This window comes from Medicago truncatula, chromosome 6 (genome assembly GCF_003473485.1).
Source record: "Medicago truncatula cultivar Jemalong A17 chromosome 6, MtrunA17r5.0-ANR, whole genome shotgun sequence".
Taxonomy (NCBI): domain Eukaryota; kingdom Viridiplantae; phylum Streptophyta; class Magnoliopsida; order Fabales; family Fabaceae; genus Medicago; species Medicago truncatula.
Window position 1 is genome coordinate 38,374,659 of NC_053047.1, and position 20,929 is coordinate 38,395,587.

Here is a 20,929-nt window from a genome sequence, read left to right on the forward strand (position 1 = left end):
CACTTTTGTGGAATTACCACATGCCTGGCAGTAATACATGTTTGACAAAAAGCCTTTGCATTTACCATTCAGATTTTCGGTGCTCACAATGTCAACATAAATTGGTTGGCTGTTGTGCTATTGTCTATGGTAGTAAATGTAATTAGGCATGGTAATGGGGCGGGGTGGGGACGGGTTTTACCTTCCCCATCCCCATACCTGATTATCATATACTTACCCGTTACCCTACCCATATCCAACGGGGATGAGAAATTGAATCTCATCCCCGTCCCCGACGGGTTCGGGTATCCCCGTCCCCGCATTGAATAATTTTTTTAATAAAAAATAGAAGTTTTTTAACATCCCCAAGAGCAACGTTGTAATACATTATTCAACAATAAGCTCACTTTCACATTTGTTAGACAAAATGATTTAGTTGATCATTTAAATATCAATGGTAGTTTTTATTAACATGACAATTATCAAACAAAATAACATAACATATCAACGTAAAAGTAATTTTTTACATTTGGGACGGGTTTGGGTATGGGTTCGGGGTGGGTATTTATATACCCGTTACCCGTCCCATACCCGTGTTTTGAGATCGGGGAAAACCCATACCCATACCCAAACTCAGTCAAAACGGGGAAAACCCGTCAAATTGAGTTTGGTTCGGGCGGGTAACCACGGGTATGGGTTTTGTTGCCATGCCTAAATGTAATTGGTTGGGGCATGGCTCTTTCACTAATATAAATAGCATGCTCTTGTACTATTGTTACTCACACCATCACAGAACAAAGTAACACAACAACAAGTGTTTTGTTCTAGTAGAGTTAGAGAGAAAGAAATAGTTTCTCCTCATGAGGTTTCTCCTAGGTAGTGTCAGTATTCTTCTATTTACAAGAGAGAGTGGTAATTGTACTCTCCTTGCATTTAGAGAGAGGTCCTGCAATTTCTTCCACTTAGTGAAAGTTCTCTACTCTTGCCCCGTGGTTTTTTTTTTCCTTATTTGTTGAGGGGTACTTTCCACGTAAATATTGTGCGTTCAGTTCCTCTTTTCTCGTCTCTTATTTTAGCTACGTGATAATATTTTGTTACTCTGATACCTAACAGGAAATTAGTCTATATAATTTCATTGTAGATACTAAATTGATGCGACCAGTTATCAAATCGAAATGTCTTCAGATTTACGAAATTTTGAAGATTTTGGTGTATTTAAATGAATAATGTTGACTTTTTTAATTGAAAGATGTTAGTATGTCAATTGTTGTGTTTTTTTTCTTTGAAGAAGCAAAATGGAATATATTACTGAAAATCTAAAAATATTAACACAAGAAGTTCCAAAACCCTAGTTGAAAAAGTATCAAACTACATCCACAAAACAACGGGTAACAAAATAAAAAGGACCAAAAGACATAGCCACCCCATTACTGATCGTTACCCAAACACGGTAAATGATCAATCACCATAAATAGTTAGAGAGAGCAAAGCTAGGACGGTTTGCTTTCAGCCACCAATATGATTGAAGTTTAATTTTATCTAGTAATTGATGAAACGAGGTTTCTTTTTGGAGAAAAATCTGGGCATTTCTTCCAGCCCAAATCACCCACACATATGAGGTTAAAAGCTGAGCGGTTGTGTTGTGAATTCGACGAGGAAACCACACCAATAAAACTTGATGCGTGGAGCAAATTAATACCAAGTAATCAAATCAAGTGGGTAGCAAATAATCCAAACAAAAACAGCAAGAGATAAAAGAGAGAGAGAGAGAGAGAGAGAGAGAGAGAGAGAGAGAGAGAACACAAGATATTTGTTTACCCAGTTCGGTCTAATGATGACCTAGTCTGGGGGAGAGAGCAGCTCTCCGATCCACTATAATGAATGAGTTTCTTTACAAAGAGATAATGAGTTTCAAGAATCAGTCTTCAAACCTAATTCTACCCAAGTCTCAGCCTCTTCCCGTGACCAAGAGACTCAATCCTAATAGTGTTTTGTTCAAGGTGAATCAAAACAATCCCAGCCCTAGAGTTGTTGCCAAGAGAGATTCTCTATAAACCCTAGTTTGTATGTTGGTCTAAACCTTGTTTTTCTACACACTTTTATCATCTGATACAAGGCTGTATTTATAGTGGAAAGTAAACCCTTAAAAAACTGAAACAAATCTAACTGAAAATACGTTTTATTTTTATCTTCAGCGCGACCATCGTGGCGCGATGAGGCTTCATCGTGGCACGAAATTTCCAATGTCTTCCAAGGAATCTTGCTTCAACCATCGTGGCGCGATGCTTCTCCATCGTGGCACGATACTCCAGATTTCTGATTTTAAGTTAACTCTCACAGGTTGCTTTTGGAGAACCCGCCTAAGGTGCCAAATTGATATAAATGATCCGACACATGTTTAGGATGCACTATGTCGAAACTAAGCTAGTGAGAAATATGATACCAAAGTTTACCAAAAAAATCACAAGAGAGGAATAAGTGCTATGCATCTTCCAACATGCCGCATTCACTCACGCATAATAGAGCATTTCGTTGTAAACGCCAAGCAAAAAGACTAACTTTTAGGGGCACTTCTTTATTCCAAATTTCTGTTATGTGAGTAGTTGTCAAGTTGTTGTTGACTGATGACAACAAATGATTATAAGAACTTGTGACATTATATTTGCTGGACGCATGTAAGTGTCAAATTTACCTGTCAAAATAATTAGACTGCAAAACAATATTAGTTAAAATATCACAACACTCCCGCACTTTCTTGCGTTAATGCATATTCAAACTATATACCATCAACTTTTAAATTCTTTTAATCTTTTAGTTAAACATTAAACAAGTGAGCTATCCATCCCTCGAACAGTTTTGACACTACATGTAAATTGAGTTCGTGTTTAGTAGCAGAAAGTTTCTCAAATAGATTAACTCCATCGGAGGAAACAACCAAAAAAAAAAAAAAAGAGCCTAGCTCATAAAATATGCGTGTGAGAACAGAGAATGAAAATAGTTAGACTTTTCCAATATAAAATTAGTTGGTCATCTCAAAATAATAATAAAAATTAGTTTTTTTTTTTAGCAAAGGAAAGTTAATGCATTTCAGTCATAATCAGAGAATACAAAGTAAGTGGTACATTATAGAAAATATGGGGCTAGTTTGAGAATAGGATGCTCTAGCTATATTGTGAGTGACCCTATTTACTTGCCTCCGAACATAAGACACTACAAAGCGGAATTTCTAAACAATAAATCTCTACACCGTGAATAATAAAATTAGTTGGCAGCTAAAAATATTCCAATATTTAGTCAAAAAGAAATATTCCAATTTGATTTGGTCAACAAGGAAAAAAACTATTAATATTCGATTTGATGCTTAAGCAATTTCTTATGTAATTACCAAAAGACTCATTCAAATTTGCCTGGGTGTTCTATGACTAGTATTTTTCCTATTCTATTTTTTTCTTGGTCTATAGTATTTTTCCAATTCTATTTTATGATATTAAGACAAACTAAGTTAAGCTGAATTGTAGCAGCACTAAGAGAAAATGGATTAATAAAGTAATAACAAAGGAATTGCCAAAGTTATATAAAAGGAAGTTTGGAGGGTGTGTTAATAAGAAGCTAGAAAGAAAAGGAAAACTACATTTTAATACTAAAACCACCCAATTTTTTGTCCATCTTAAAAGTCAACACCAATTTTACAAAGATACCAAACAAGTCATACTCCATTCGGTTTTGACCTTTACACATAGAATGTGGTAGCACCTTTTCTTACCTTACCTCCTAGTTCTTCTTCTACTTCATTTTCCCTGCATCACTAATACATTTTCTCTTCCTTTAGTCTTCATTTCTTCTTAGTTCAAACTTGATCATTTGCCTCCCTAAGAAGGGCTAACATCATTTCATCTTCTAGTTAGACTCTCATAGAATTCTATAATTAGATGCTTTTCAATTTTCATGTCACATCCACAAATGCCCTCCCCTCATCATCTTTTGCCTTTTTCCTTCATCATCAACATCTGTCTCTTACTCTCACTCTTCTTAATTCCAATACATGTCACTAGTGATGTTGAAAGCTTCAAATCTTGTGCACCTTTTAGTTGTGGAAATTTCACCAATATTAGTTACCCATTTTGGAGTATTAACAACCAACAAAATTATTGTGGTCATCCAAACTTCAAACTTGATTGTGAACATGGCAACTTGACTATTGAAATTAAGTCACAAAAGTTTCACATCATTGATATAAATCAAACTTCACAAGTTTTGAGGATTGCAAGGTTGGATTTATGGAGTTATGATTCTGCTACTATTGCTTCTTGTCCCAAGAAATATATCAATGTAACCCTAGATTCGGAATTCTTCAATTACACTTCCAATTATGAGAAGTATACGCTATTATATGAGTGTGGTTCTCTTCCCGATCCATACTCGTCTTCTTTGGGTTCAGAAGTTTCTCAATTTATTTCTTGCCTCATAGAGGATAAACCTCGTGATGCATACTTAATGTCGAGTGCGAAAGTGGCTGATTTCATTGATTTGGGGTGTAAGAATAATATTACAATTCCTGGCCTAAACAGTTCCTTCCTAGAAGACTCGGATTCTGTGGCAAATGTTTTAGACGAAGGATTTGAGGTTAAGTGGAGTGGCGTGGAAGAAGACATATGTGATGGTTGCATGAAATCTGGAGGGAGATGTGGATATAATACAACTGAGAATGTGGTTTTGTGTCTATGTCCTAATCAACAATCATACGGTGATTGCGGATTTTGCCGCCCAAATTTAACAACTATAGTTTTGCCGGATGATCCCGGTTGCAAAAGAACCCGATCATTTAAATCCGTGATACCACCACCTCTAGCAGCACCATCAAATGGACAAATACCATATGATGGACAAATACCATTAAATGGACTAACACCGGCAGGGGGTCCAAATTCAAAAGAGTCTAGTAATGATTCGGGTATGTATTCTTCCTTCTCTTTATGTTCTATTAGGTTCTTCAGCCGAATAATCATATTTAGTGTTTATCTGAACCTATCTTACAAAAATTTACTAGAGTTTATCACATTTTTATCAGTTGTTTTTGGCTGATTTCAATAGTTTATACGTCTGGAACTTATTTGCAAACAATTTATTAACATTTATGAGTTAATTATAAGTATTCTGTACATAAACATGTATATGATCAACACTTGTTAAATCAAAGTTTAATTAAGTTGGTTAGACAAATCCACTCTAACATTTTCATTTTTTGGAATTTAGTTTGGGATCCAAAAATGTTTATGGAACCAACTTAGAGAAACGCATTTGATTGTTCCAGCTACACTTATGGTAACTTCAGTAGAAGTTCAAAATTTCTCTATTGAAAAACTACGAATAAATTCTATTGTAAATCTAATAAATTGTCGATAAGTTTCAATTTGAATACGATGTGTACCTTAAGGAAAGAGAGTGGAAATTTCGTGGGTGACTTTTGAGTTGACTCTATGGGCATGAAAATCATTTTTGCTGAACATGAGAACCATAACTCAACTCAAACATTATGAACTAAATTTTGTCTCTAAACATAACCTCATCCTCTTCTTTTCTTCCTTGTTCTCAACATAATGGAAAATCACATCCCTATGCTCATCAATATTACACACATCTCTTTCTTCTTAGTAATAATAACTACCACTCTTTTTCCACATACATCTCAACTAGTTATCGATGATTATTCCACTTGTAGAGACATAAAAGATAAGGATTTATATTATATTTGTTAAATTATTGTTGTTATTGAAAAATAAATAAACATGAATTTATATTATATTACATTAAGCCATACTGTTAGCGAGTATTAGTGTTTATTTTTGGTACATTAAGCCATATGCTGTATCTGCTATTGCTTGCTTTCTCTGCTAGGCCTTTGGTGAAAATGCATATGTGTACATGTTTATGTTTATTATACACAAGTAGAATATTCTCCTTGAATTAGAACAATGCTAACTGGTCTTTTCTTTCACGACTAATTGTTGCAGGACAATGGAATTGGAAGAGGAAATTCGTCATTGGTAATAAATCGAACTTTCTAAAGTTTTAAGGATGTTGCATGCACCATTTAAAATAAAAAAATTAGAACTTCTTAACACGTGTCCATTTCCTATAAATAAATAAGAGAAATGAACTTAATAAAAAAAAAAAGCAGATCTCTATTTTGTTTTAACAGAATCAGCAGTTCAACTCAGGATACTCAAAATGCCAATACAAGGCTTAAACAAAATTGCAACACTAACTTTAGACCATGCAACTTCATGTTGTGACTTGGTACCCATATCCTTTTGCCAAAGTTCATTTTTTGTGTTCTGTAAACTAGCAATTATAGCTTTGTTTCTTCCATCAGCACTTAATAAGATAATTCTTATTCTAACAGCAGGTGTTGGAAGTGCAGCAATGGTAGCATTGCTGATGTGCATCATAATCTGTTGTTATAGAGGCAAGTCATCGATACTAGTAAAATTTTGGTTTAAGACAAAGAATGATATAAACATTGAAGCATTTTTAAAAGACCATGGAGTTCTATTGCAAAAAAGATATAAGTTTTCAGAAATAAAGAAAATTACAAACTCATTCAAAATTAAAGTTGGTCAAGGGGGTTTTGGTGCGGTGTACAAAGGAAAGTTATTCAATGGTTCTCTTGTAGCAGTGAAGATATTAAATGCATCAAAAGGAAATGGTGAAGACTTTATTAATGAGGTTGCTAGTATTACTAGAACCTCACATGTTAATGTTGTTAACCTTCTTGGATTTTGTTTTGAAGGTTGTAATAAAGCTCTCATATATGAATTTATGTCTAATGGTTCCCTTGACAAATTTATATACAATAAGGAACCTGAAACGATTGCATCTTTAAGTTGGGATAATATGCATCAAATTGCGAAAGGGATAGCCCGTGGGCTAGAATATTTGCATAGAGGATGTGCCACTCGAATTTTACATTTTGACATAAAACCACATAACATTCTTTTAGATGAGAATTTTTGTCCAAAGATCTCAGATTTTGGACTGGCAAAGCTTTGCCTGAAGAAAGACAGCATTGTTTCGATGTCGGATCAAAGAGGGACAATGGGGTATGTAGCTCCAGAAGTGTGGAATAGACATTTTGGAGGAGTTTCACACAAGTCTGATGTTTATAGTTATGGAATGATGTTGTTAGAAATGGTGGGTGGACGGAAAAATATTAATGCGGATGCAAGTCACACAAGTGAGATATACTTTCCTCATTGGGTATACAATAGGCTTGAACTTGGTAGTTATTTGAGACCTGATGGGGTAATGGATACGGAAGAAGATGAGATTGCAAAGAGGATGACCATTGTGAGTTTGTGGTGTATTCAAACATTTCCTAATGGCAGACCTACAATGAGTAAAGTAGTTGAAATGTTAGAAGTTGACATTAATTCGTTGGAAATACCACCAAAACCATTGCTTTCGTCTCCTACTAGATCAGTATCAGAGTCTTGCACTTCTTAAATTTGAGAATATGTATAATTGTTGTATACTTTTTTATCAGAGTAGAGAGATCATCTCAGCCCTTTTAATCATCTTGAGAAGTATGTCGCTTTCAGTGTCTCAAATTGTTTTATATTGGATGTAAACTCTATATGATCATGAGTAATTGGTTGTGTAAATTCTATGTTATAAAGTCATGTAAACTCTATGTTAGAAATTATGTGGAAGCAACTAGCTAGTTAATAATGCTCAAGGCATATCATTAACTCTAGTTTTGAAAAATGAAAGTTTACATTGGTTCCTCCAACATCAAGTTTCCCTGACAAATGAAAGTTACCAACCTTAGCACAAAAGTTTTTGTCAAGGAAAATATTGTGAGACTTTACATTACGGTGGATAATGCCATTATAGTCGATATAGTCCAATGCATTTGCTTTAACAATATCAAAATCCAATCGGTTAAGCCAAGTTAATGGTGTTTGGCCTTGAATATGAGCAGCGAGAGTACCATTGGACAGGTACTCATGTACTAGCAAGCATTCCTTTTGATGAGTGGTTCATCGATAAATTGTAGCATGGTTTGTGTCCCGTGTAATTTAGGAATGCAGTTTCATTGTTGAACTGTTTCAATATGGTGTACTTGTCTTCAGTAAAGTAATGGACTCTAATCTCACAACCATTCTTTAGTTTTCCTAATCAAACTAGAGTATAAGAGCAAATAATAATAATAATAACCATCAGTCACCTGAATTTGCTCTGTGTCAGTCAGCTTCATCCCTCCTTTAACTTCAAATGTTACTTGTGATGACTTGCAACGTTAAACAATGTTGTGGCAGTACATGTCGGTTTCAAACAATTTCCGCATATACAAGGGCTTAAATTGTAAACATTATACACACACTTTCTCTTAAACACACCTAGCAAGCTACAACAATTGGCTAATGATTTCAAACATACACATGATTCCAATCAAATACCTCAACATTTTCTATCAATACTCTAAAGATTCAATATAAAGGTGATTTAAAACCCACGTCGACTGCCATATGATTATTAACATTTCACGTCATCATAGATAACGTTTGAAGTTAACGGAGAGATGAAACTTATCAATGAAGAACAAATTCCGGAACTAAATTGAACGATAGTTACAAACTCAGAGACTAAATTTTCTATTCACTCAAAGTTTTTTATCAGGTAAAACACTTCTTACCATAATATACAGTGGGCGAGCCTTTCTTATCAAGAATGTGAGCTTCATCAAAATAATTTGTGGCTTTTCTAAGTTGCTCATATGGGAAGATTTGCCAATTCAATTTACTCTGCTTTGGAAATGTTTCAGATGTGCTAGTGAAGCAGCAACACATACAGATATCCCACCTCATTTCCCCAACCTCGTAGGGTCATATTGCACGTCCTATGTGAAGCATAGTTGAGAAAAAGGCCGATTAGAATTTCAATTTTTCTATGCATATTCATTGAGTTTTATGAAGTATATATTTTGTTTGTTTTAAACCACTAATTTTTAGCGGAAGTTCTTGTAATCATGAATTTGGTCACGAGGTAAGTAAATTATGGTCCTGTTACAACCATAATTCAAACTTAGTCTCTCCTGAACGATTTGTTTGTCCTTAACTGAAACTCATTGATCCCTTGAGCTCAATTAATTATTTATTTATTTAAGGTTTTTATTTATGTTCAAATAAGATACACCAAAGCATAACTTGATAAAAAGAATAACTTTGACATATTCTTTAAAATTCTACATAACATATCCATTTTGGTCATTGAATCTGTGAGACGCTGCCACTATAGTCCCTATATGTATTGAAATTGCAAACGTATCCTTATGAAAAACGGAAATGTTTTATAGCCGTTAACTTAAGCTCAAATAGCCAAATATTTGTTGAATTGAAGTGTTGCTTCTCCAACCATGCTCACAGCCCAGATTGATCATCAATGCCACAAAATGCATCGCTTAAGCTTTCTTCTTTGACCATGTGAATGCCCGTTGCTTCTAGATCCCTATGTTTCTTTACTAAGGTTGGTACATTCAGATGGTTCTCTACATTTCAGTGCCAATTTCTGAAAACATCGACATCAGCAAAATTAGCAAATAAAAGAATACCAATAATAACAAGTTTTTCTAGTTTTGTTGTAATGAATCAAAACAATTGCATATCGCACAACTTGAACATCTCTTCATTCCAATTGTTCATCAATTTAGTATAAGAACAATTCCCCTAACAACAAACTTCGAAAAAGTTTATATAATAGAGAACGAATATTTTTTAGCAGTATCCATAAAAGAGAACAAATATTTTTAGCAGCATCCAATTGGATCATAATAGTTGTGCTCGCGATTTTCGGATGTCAAACCATTAATTGATTTGAATCGTCAATCTTTGAACTCTCGATTTTTATTCTTGGGAAGGGAAAAAATGAGTAAAAACCCTTATCGAGACTTTGGATTCGGGGGTTGGTTTCGAATAGGGAAGGTGTTAAGCACCCTAAACGACTATGGTATTCCATAGGAACCTCTTACCTAGATTATCTTGTGCTAAGCTACTTGTTTATTTGAAAAATATATTGCCTAATGTCTAAGTGAAAGTATGGAGGGAGAAGAAGTATGTTTTTGGTTATTTTTATTTGATTTGGAAGGACGAGTCCTCTGCCTACGTACCCTTTTTGGGAAAGGGATCAAAACCGACGTAGTTCCACTCAAGAATTTCTTTGGTGGGTTAGGTTGATTTTAAGGTTTTTTCGAAAATGGGTTTTAAGAAGAGAAAGAGGCCTCAAGGCATGAGATAAAGAAAACAAGTGAGGTTGATTGATTTTAAATTTTGAAAATGATTGAAGTTGAATTAAAATTGATTGAGAATTTGATTAAGAAAATAAAGGAAAAAAAGTTATTAAGAAAATGATTTTTGAAGTTTTGCATATTTGACTTTTTGAGAAAATGATTTTTCTAAACTAACGGTGAAAACTAACGTAACGTCGTAAAAACTAACGGAAAGCGGTAAATAAAATGTGGTAGTGTCGGTGCATGTGTCGGTGCTTGTGTTACCTACATTATTACATCAATTCCTAAATACAACCCTAAGGCCTTTATGCCAAAATAAAATGCAAGAAATAAAATTACATCAATTCCCTATTTATACATACTAAGTCAATGACAAAATAAAATAATGGGAAAATTAAATGTGCATGCTATGATTCAAGACAAAAAGAAATTAAATAGTTAGTAATCACAAGAAATATTATGATGAATGAGACATAAGAAATAATAAGCAAGAATTAAGACAAAAAATAATTAAGATCATCATATAAGAAATAAACAAAGAAAAATTAAAAAAAATAACTAGGATGGACTTTTAAAATTAGAGAAAATTAAAATAGTGAGAAAAATATTTTTTTAGAATTTTTCTAAACACAAAGATGTCAAAAAGTGTAAAAAACAGTATTTAAAAATAAAGATAAACAAAAATAAGAAATAATAAAACATTGGCTCAGCAGGATTAATTCTGGACCATTGGATTAAATCAATAGTCCAGATTCATTCACTGGATTCATCACAGCCGTAGGATCTAAGATCCAACAGTTGGATAAAAAAGAACATGGAATACTGCAAGCAAGGAACACACATGTGATCTAAACAGAATCATCATTGACCGTTAGATTAAAAATCAAACAGTCTAGATCTGAAGGTGTACTAAATGTCACCATGGATTGCACATACATGACCGTTAGATTAAAAAAAGGAAAGGATCTAAAGGCTTAGAAAGAAAGAAGAAAGGAATCAAATGGACCGGTCCGGTTCAGATGAACCAGACCGGTCTGCACATGTTATAAAGCATAGGGACCGGTTTTCTTCCTCATTTTCTCCTTCCTCCTTCTCTCTAAAACTTTTGCTCTCCCTTCTCTCTAGAAAGAAAAATGCAGCGCCCCTTTTTTTGTCTTCTCCGGCGAGTGCAGTTTTCCGGCGCGGTGGCCGGTGGTGGCACCACCGCGCCGGAGTTTCAAAACTCACCCTTTTCAAAAAATTTTTTACATATTTGGAATTCCTTTTTCTTCCTCTATTCAAATCCGGACTCGAAATTTTGAAAACAAATCACATAAACACTAGATCTAGAAAAATCTTCATCAACCAAAACTTTTCAAAAACATTTTCAAACGAACACAAACCAAGCAGATCGGAAGGAGAGAGGAGGAAAAACGTGTTACCACTGTTACGACGGAAAACTTCAGAACCTTCAATCTAGCTCCGGCGCTGGTTCGGTTCCGGTTCGTTGCTCCGGTCTGGTTCCGGTACCTCCCTTTTGCTCCGGTTCGGATTTCTTGTTTTTCCGGTTCGTACTTGCTGTTTTGGTTCGGATTGTGTTGTTGTGGTTCGGTTTTGGCTGTGAATTTGTGCTGTTTATGTTAACAAATGTTCATGAATGTTGTTGGTGAATGTTGGTGATATTCATATTTGTTCTTATGATTTTTGTGTTTGATCTGGTAAAGAGGAGAGAGAGAAGGAAATTGTGTTTGTGACTTGATTGGAAAAAATGTGTGGTTGCTGATTTTTCTGTGAACAGTGATTTTTTTCTCTGCCCCCTTTCCCAATGATTGACAGTGTTTTTATAGTGACAAACTAGGTTTGGCTCTGGTACAAACAAATGACCAAAATGCCCCTGCAGCTGAGACTTGGAGAAAAAGATTTGACCAAAAAGATAAATAGATAAATAAAAAAACAAAATGAATAAAATAAATAAGAAAATAATAAAAAAAAAATAAAAAGAAAAGAAAAGAAAGAAAGAGGTCACGTGAGTGACTTCTTTTTGTTTTTTTCTAAAAAAAATAAAAATAAAAAAAGAATAAATAATAATAAACAAACTAGCCTAAAAAGAAAATAAAAAAGTCCCTTCGGAATCTGACATGAGGTACTTCAAAGTATCCTCCCTGCCGAAATTTCGATTGAAAAGATTAATAAAAAAAACGCCTTTTAAAATGCGATTAGCCATTTTAAAATGACTTGTCTGTTATGACTAAAAGGATTATAAAATGCGTTTATAAAAATGCAAATGGAGTGATTTTAAATGTTGTAAAAAATGCAAGCGAGGACTTAAATGCAAGATGAAAGTTTTTAAATGATTAATGACGAAAAACACGAGTTTTAAAAGGTAAAAAAACGAATAAAAGAGAATCTGAACTATTAAAAAAAATGTGGACAAAAAAGATTTCAAATGGTCCAAATTTGGGGTATGACAGATGCCCCTATTTAAGTTTCTTCGTCACGAAGGGTTTAAAAGGGGACCTTTTAAACCAAAGGGTCGAGGAGACTTAAATATATAAAAAACGCCAATTTTGGACCGTTTGAAATGCCAGGGATGTGATGCTGATGAATGTGATAATATGACTGAATATGATGTAAGCATGAAGGTAAAGATGATGCAAAGACTGACTGGGAGACAAATGGATAGGTATCACTGGGGAAGGAAATGATAGGTAAGTATAAATGACATTGTTTCAAGGCGAAAGTAAAGACATGATTGGCCGACGAGTGGCGAAAATAAAGGCGTGATTTGCCGACGAGTAGCGAATGTAAAGACATGATTTAGCCGACGAGTGGCGAAAGTAAAGACATGATTTAGCCGACCAGTGGCGAAAGTAAAGACATGATTTAGCCGACGAGTGGCGAAAGTAAAGACATGATTTAGCCGACAAGTGGCGAATGTAAAGACATGATTGGCCGACAAGTGGCGAAAGTAAAGACATGATTGGGCCGACAAGTGGCGAAAGTAAAGACATGATTTAGCCGACGAGTGGCGAAAGTAAAGACCTGATTTAGCCGACGAGTGGCGAAAGTAAAGACATGATTGGCCGACAAGTGGCGAAAGTAAAGACATGATTGAGCCGACAAGTGGCGAAAGTAAAGACATGATTGGGCCGACAAGTGGCGAAAATAAAGACATGATTTGCCGACGAGTGGCGAAAGTAAAGACAATGTAGCTTGGTATTAGGGGAGTGACTTGATAAAGATAAAGTTGAGGGGAACAAGGAATTTGTCTGAAGACAAAGGGGAAATGTATAGACTGATTACTGATGAGACCTGCCACATGTTTGATTTGATGACATTTTGGAGTTAGACACACTGGGGGTGATATCTAAGGATATTGAAATAAGTCAATGGGTAAAAATGCAACTATGTATGAATTATATTTATATGCGTGCTATGTATGCATGAATGAATGAGTATGTATGAGACTCATATGACGGCATAATGGTAAGACTGTTGAGGCGGGATTGGGCAGGTCTACAAGGAGAATAGTCCGGCATCACTGTGCGAACGCTCGAAACTTTCATTGGGGATAAAGCCACGGGGAATGAATCAACCATTGTTAGGGTACAGCCCTTAAACATACTGCTGGGGTAAGTCCTCACAAACCGGGGAAGAAGTCGCCATTTTACCAATGCAACACCGTATTGTCTTGTCTGAATAGTCATTGCTTTTTGTATATATTTTTGAAATCCCTAACTTTTGCCTGGATCGTCCTTTCGGATTTTCAATCCACCGGGGAGACATTTTTCTTTTTTTTCTTTTTTTTTTTTTTTTTTTTTTTTTTTTTTTGCAATGACTACTGCTCCTGCTAGTTTCGGACCAACTGTTGACACATACTTCTGTATTTTCAAACTGTTCGATGGAGAACGTGTCGTTTGAAATACTGAGGAAGCGAGGTAAAATGGATTCCCAAACTGTTCGATGAAGAACGTGCCATTTGAAATATTGTGGATTGGTGACATCTCTGGATCAGCCACACTGGTGATGACACTTTTAATGAGATACAATTGAAATAAGACACTGGATGGTAATGCAATTTATGTATAAATGATATTTGCATGCATGTTAAATGTGCATGAAAGTTATATGCATGTATATGTATATGAATGAATGTATGAATATACGCATGAAACTTGTAGGACCGTATGACTGTATCTAACAGGTGAAACTGACAAACAAGACTGGATAGGTAAGATAGGAGGTTGAATGACATCGCAGTACAAACACTCAGCAATCTTCATTGGAAATAAAATCACTGACGATGAATCAAATTAATGTTGGGGATAAAGCACGATATCAAACCACTGGTAGGGGAAACAAACCATTAATCAGACCACTGAAGGGAGAAAGCCCCATAATCAAACCACAAGCAGAAGTTGCCATTAATCAACCCACATGCAGAAATCGCCTTTAATCAAACCACTAGAGAGGTACCAATCCATGTTTTGGCAGAAGTCGCCATACATCAAGCCATAGGCAGAAGTTGCCATTTGTAAACCAATACCGAGTGCATTCTTCGATTTGACCCTCTTGCACTGTGATGTCTCTGTCTTTTTCTTTTATATTTTTTTGAATCCCTAACTTTTGCCTGGACCGCCCTTTCGGGTTTTCAATCCACCGGGAATATACTCTTTTTGCTTGTATGCCCCTAATTTTTGCCTGGACCGCCCTTTCGGGTTTTCAGTCCACCGGGACGCTCATTTTTTGCTTAAGCCGCCCTTTCGGGTTTTCGACTTAATGAGTTTTTTTTTTTTTTTGGACAGAGGTCATCTCTCGGCCTTTGGTCATGCCAACCTTGCAGAGTTTAATTGTCCTTGAGACGGATGTTGATGTATGTTTCACCTGCTCCTAAGTTCAAAGAAGATGTACTTGTTGTTTATGCTTTTCAGAAGACATGATAAAAGTTTTCTTTTAAAAGATTTTTTTTTTTGCTTTAGGTATTAACATCAAAAATAGAAGAAAAGTTTGCAAACATAATAAATGAGAATTTTAAATAAATGGGCACAAGCTCAAGTTAATGTAAATGGAATGGTGGCCTGCCAAAGACATGGTTCCACAGATTTTAAAAGTTTGGAAAAATGGTGATTATATGGAAAAGGTACGTTGAACACAATAACCACTGTTTCCTCTACCAACTTTTAATTCCACTGTTTTGAGTCTTTGATTTGCAGACGCTTCGGATCGGAAGCCCTTTAACAGCTAAGATGCCCCAGATGAATCATATCTGATTTGATGCAATTACCTTGCCATGAGTCGGAGGTCTTTTGACGGCTGAAATGCCCCATATGAGTCATGTTCGACCAGATGCAGTTACTTTGTCATGATCCTTAACTTTTGCATAGATCGCCCTTGCGGGTTTCAACCTATCAGGATAATCATTTTTTTATATATTTTTTTTTATATGTCTCTAACTTTTGCATGGACCGCCCTTTTGGGTTTTCAGTCCATCGAGACGCTCTTTTTTGCCTAAGCCGCCTTTTCAAGTTTGCGACTTATCGAACTTTTTCCTTTTAACAGAGTATTTCTTGACTGCATCGGTATTCACAGGACATACCAGTTTACCCTCATTCTTTGTATTAGGCATTCATTGCCCCTGGAAATTGGTTAAATCAGATAGTATAACTATTGAGCACAAGGCCACTCTCTTGACATTCATGGGGACGAGCCTTCTCTTATTGAAAACTTGCTTCATGCTTTTGATACAACTTTTCACGCCATACGGCAGTGACACTTTTAAATTCAATCAAGCTTAGCTTTCATTGGAACTCCCGTTGACGGGACTTTGACCTTCATGTGAGGCATTGCCTTTATGTTGTAGACTGAGGGATGGAGGGGGGGTTGCCCCTGCTGAAATGTTCATTTGAAGTACAATATCCTTGCAAGGAAAATGGTGGCATCTCGTGCCAGTCTTTGTACATGAAAGTCCTCTTCTAGACAATCTCTTTTGATATTTGCAGCTTCGACGGCCAAGATGCCCCAGTAGGCGAGAAATATCAGTGGAATCTTCTTCATCATCCTCTTCTTCAACCTCGGATACAAGGAACTCAAAGTCGAGAGAGAGTACATGGTTTAAGTGTTCAACGGGTTTATTAATGCATGATTTGATTATTGACATAAACATTATGATTATGCAGATATGTGGAAATGATTAAAGAAACAGCTTTTTTTTTGGTTTTTTTTTGTATTACCATTTTTCCAGAAAAAGCACAAAATAAAACAAAGTCGGGATCAAGACGACCTTTCACTAATGATGAAAATACATAAAGCAAAAATCCCTAAACAAATTCACTCTCGCCTCGGGTGGGACGAAAGGATTTTTTTTGAAAAACATAAAGCAACAAACAAACATACTAATTGAACAAAGGAGTAGTAGAAATAAACGTCAACAAATACCAAATTGCAACTAAACACTCCACATGCCACCACAAGGTCCAAAGATCCGATAGAGGATTAACTTGCACATTCAGATCCAAACTCTTCGAAAGGTATGAGATCGTCTTCAATCAGTTTCTGGACCGCAATCTTCAAAGAAAAACAGCGCTCGACATCATGACCTTGTGCCCCTTGATGGAAAACACAAAAGAGATCAGGTCTCCATCGAGCCGGCAATATTTTCGGTATCGGAGGAGGTGGCCTGGTTTGGACAAGGTTCCTCTCAAGCAAATAGGGAAGCAACTTTGCATATTTAATTGGAATTGGATCAAATTTTATTCTTGGAGCCTGTAGTCGAGGTTGTTGTTGATATTGTTGAGATTGGGACTGATAACCCAGATCTTGGACCGCGTTCATGATGGGCATAACAGCAGAAACAGAGAGAGGAGCCAGATATTGTTGTTGGCTTGGTTGAAACTGGGGTTGATAACCCGGATCTTGAACATTGGTGATGGGTGTAACAGCAGCAACAGAGTGAGAAGCCAGATGTTGTTGTTGAAGTAGCACTTTTATATCTGGGTCTTCAATCAACTTCTGAACTTTTTCCTTCAAAGGATAATACTGCTTAGTGTCATAATCTCGTGCCCCTTGATGGAAGGCACGATTGCGGTCAGGACGATACCCGGGAGGCAGCGTATTTGGCACATGAGGAGGTGACGGGGTTTGAACAAGGTTCGTCTTCAGCAAAATGGGAAGCAAATCCGCATATTTCATAGGAAACGGGTCACACTGCGATGCTTTTTGGGCCTGATTTTGAGGTATAAGCGGTTGAGGAGACTGATTTTGAGGGATAAACCGCTGAGAACCCTGTTGTCGAGACCGTTTCATGCATATTGGCTGACATAGTGCCTGAGGCCTTTGTTGGACAAGCGGTGGATCCTTTGTAGCCATCAATGAAGATACAAGGCTAGTTAACTTCTCTACCTCAGCCCGAAGTGTTGTTATTTCTCCACGAAGCTCGTGGACCTCTTGCTCAAGTTGATCCATCTTTTGTGTTTGCACGAGTGTCTGCATATGTGAGCCGAACTTGGATGAAGACATCTGACCACTTTACTAATGAATTGACCCTTTTATGGAGAAGACACAGTGTGAGATACAGACTAGAGACTATGAATGCAAAATGATGCATGATATGCTTATGCAAAAATAGATTTTTTTTTTTTTTTTGAAGGACTTGTTAAAGTGAAATGTAAACATGGCAGAGGAACATGGTTTCATTTGAAAATTGTCAAGATATTTACAATAGGTTTCTTTTTCAAAAGGTAAGAACGAAACCAAGGAAGAAGTTCTTTAACATAAGCTAAAAGCTTAGTTAAGATTTTGGAAGTTGTATTTCTTGGTGTTCATTCTTACAAGGTCCATATCAATGTTTACAAAAACTTGTCTAAGTCCTTCAATTTTTTCAATTTTTTTTTTTTTTTTTTTTTTTTTTTATGGAAAAAGTTGTTTATGAATGAATGCATGTATGCATGATTATGCTAAGTGGATAGAATACATGGTGAGGGTAAGTTCCACAATGTTGGAGTCAATGGTAACAACGCCATTTGGTAAGGACTATGGTTTCAAATGTACCTGTATCACGGGTTCTACCAAATTCCCAAAGTCTTTAACCACTTCCGAATATTTATCGGGTGACAGGAGTACTCCCATTCCAATTATATTCGTCGGAAAGTCTCGTTTGGGTGTAGTATCGCGTATCAACTAATTCAAGAGTACTCTCGATTAGCCACCGCACTACGTCCTAAAAGGCCAAGAGGGGTTAAAGGTGACTAAAGGTCCTCAACTTCAAAGGTCACTTGAAAATAGCATGCCAAACATGAGTACTCACGTTGACGACATATACTTCCAAGATCCCTCCGTTGAGTGGGGTTATCACATGTGCCAATACCGAAGAGTACTCTTGGCATGGAACTATGATTATACCGCCGTCCTATCTTAAGTTTCCCTCAAGCTCGGGTGTAGAGCTTATCTCACCACTCACGTAATAAAGTAAACATGTAAACAAAATATTTACAAAGCATAAACAAATAATAAAGCACAAAATAAAGAAAGTAAGGTGGGTTTAACCCGCGTAGGATCTAAATCCCCAGTGAAGTCGCCATTTCTGTGCTCGCGATTTTCGGATGTCAAACCATTAATTGATTTGAATCGTCAATCTTTGAACTCTCGATTTTTATTCTTGGGAAGGGAAAAAATGAGTAAAAACCCTTATCGAGACTTTGGATTCGGGGGTTGGTTTCGAATAGGGAAGGTGTTAAGCACCCTAAACGACTATGGTATTCCATAGGAACCTCTTACCTAGATTATCTTGTGCTAAGCTACTTGTTTATTTGAAAAATATATTGCCTAATGTCTAAGTGAAAGTATGGAGGGAGAAGAAGTATGTTTTTGGTTATTTTTATTTGATTTGGAAGGACGAGTCCTCTGCCTACGTACCCTTTTTGGGAAAGGGATCAAAACCGACGTAGTTCCACTCAAGAATTTCTTTGGTGGGTTAGGTTGATTTTAAGGTTTTTTCGAAAATGGGTTTTAAGAAGAGAAAGAGGCCTCAAGGCATGAGATAAAGAAAACAAGTGAGGTTGATTGATTTTAAATTTTGAAAATGATTGAAGTTGAATTAAAATTGATTGAGAATTTGATTAAGAAAATAAAGGAAAAAAAGTTATTAAGAAAATGATTTTTGAAGTTTTGCATATTTGACTTTTTGAGAAAATGATTTTTCTAAACTAACGGTGAAAACTAACGTAACGTCGTAAAAACTAACGGAAAGCGGTAAATAAAATGTGGTAGTGTCGGTGCATGTGTCGGTGCTTGTGTTACCTACATTATTACATCAATTCCTAAATACAACCCTAAGGCCTTTATGCCAAAATAAAATGCAAGAAATAAAATTACATCAATTCCCTATTTATACATACTAAGTCAATGACAAAATAAAATAATGGGAAAATTAAATGTGCATGCTATGATTCAAGACAAAAAGAAATTAAATAGTTAGTAATCACAAGAAATATTATGATGAATGAGACATAAGAAATAATAAGCAAGAATTAAGACAAAAAATAATTAAGATCATCATATAAGAAATAAACAAAGAAAAATTAAAAAAAATAACTAGGATGGACTTTTAAAATTAGAGAAAATTAAAATAGTGAGAAAAATATTTTTTTAGAATTTTTCTAAACACAAAGATGTCAAAAAGTGTAAAAAACAGTATTTAAAAATAAAGATAAACAAAAATAAGAAATAATAAAACATTGGCTCAGCAGGATTAATTCTGGACCATTGGATTAAATCAATAGTCCAGATTCATTCACTGGATTCATCACAGCCGTAGGATCTAAGATCCAACAGTTGGATAAAAAAGAACATGGAATACTGCAAGCAAGGAACACACATGTGATCTAAACAGAATCATCATTGACCGTTAGATTAAAAATCAAACAGTCTAGATCTGAAGGTGTACTAAATGTCACCATGGATTGCACATACATGACCGTTAGATTAAAAAAAGGAAAGGATCTAAAGGCTTAGAAAGAAAGAAGAAAGGAATCAAATGGACCGGTCCGGTTCAGATGAACCAGACCGGTCTGCACATGTTATAAAGCATAGGGACCGGTTTTCTTCCTCATTTTCTCCTTCCTCCTTCTCTCTAAAACTTTTGCTCTCCCTTCTCTCTAGAAAGAAAAATGCAGCGCCCCTTTTTTTGTCTTCTCCGGCGAGTGCAGTTTTCCGGCGCGGTGGCCGGTGGTGGCACCACCGCGCCGGAGTTTCAAAACTCACCCTTTTCAAAAAATTTTTTACATATTTGGAATTCCTTTTTCTTCCTCTATTCAAATCCGGACTCGAAATTTTGAAAACAAATCACATAAACACTAGATCTAGAAAAATCTTCATCAACCAAAACTTTTCAAAAACATTTTCAAACGAACACAAACCAAGCAGATCGGAAGGAGAGAGGAGGAAAAACGTGTTACCACTGTTACGACGGAAAACTTCAGAACCTTCAATCTAGCTCCGGCGCTGGTTCGGTTCCGGTTCGTTGCTCCGGTCTGGTTCCGGTACCTCCCTTTTGCTCCGGTTCGGATTTCTTGTTTTTCCGGTTCGTACTTGCTGTTTTGGTTCGGATTGTGTTGTTGTGGTTCGGTTTTGGCTGTGAATTTGTGCTGTTTATGTTAACAAATGTTCATGAATGTTGTTGGTGAATGTTGG

General features: G+C 35.9%; 1 protein-coding gene across 2 annotated transcripts; it reads left to right on the plus strand.

Annotated features, from left to right (window-relative positions):
- The first annotated feature begins 3,705 nt into the window (after positions 1 to 3,705).
- Positions 3,706 to 7,768, plus strand: LOC25496811 (LEAF RUST 10 DISEASE-RESISTANCE LOCUS RECEPTOR-LIKE PROTEIN KINASE-like 2.8). 2 transcript variants are annotated; one of them, XM_013597514.3, is made up of 3 exons: positions 3,706 to 4,930; positions 5,991 to 6,023; positions 6,383 to 7,768. In XM_013597514.3, exons 1-3 carry the CDS (start codon positions 3,925 to 3,927, stop codon positions 7,480 to 7,482), a joined length of 2,139 nt encoding a protein of 712 aa, XP_013452968.2. In that variant the 5' UTR covers positions 3,706 to 3,924; the 3' UTR covers positions 7,483 to 7,768. The 2 variants fall into 2 exon arrangements, with proteins under 2 accessions (XP_013452968.2, XP_024641571.1); XM_024785803.2 differs by having other exon boundaries at positions 6,386 to 7,768.
- Positions 7,769 to 20,929: the final 13,161 nt, after the last annotated feature.

What these genes read in the sequence shown, in the direction of transcription:
- LOC25496811 (XM_013597514.3), top strand. Translation starts at nt 3,925, where the DNA reads ATGTCACATCCACAAATGCCCTCCCCTCATCATCTTTTGCCTTTTTCC. An exon ending in AGAGTCTAGTAATGATTCGG is followed by an intron (nt 4,931 to 5,990) that starts GTATGTATTCTT and finishes TAATTGTTGCAG; the next exon opens with GACAATGGAATTGGAAGAGG. An exon ending in GAAGAGGAAATTCGTCATTG is followed by an intron (nt 6,024 to 6,382) that starts GTAATAAATCGA and finishes TTATTCTAACAG; the next exon opens with CAGGTGTTGGAAGTGCAGCA.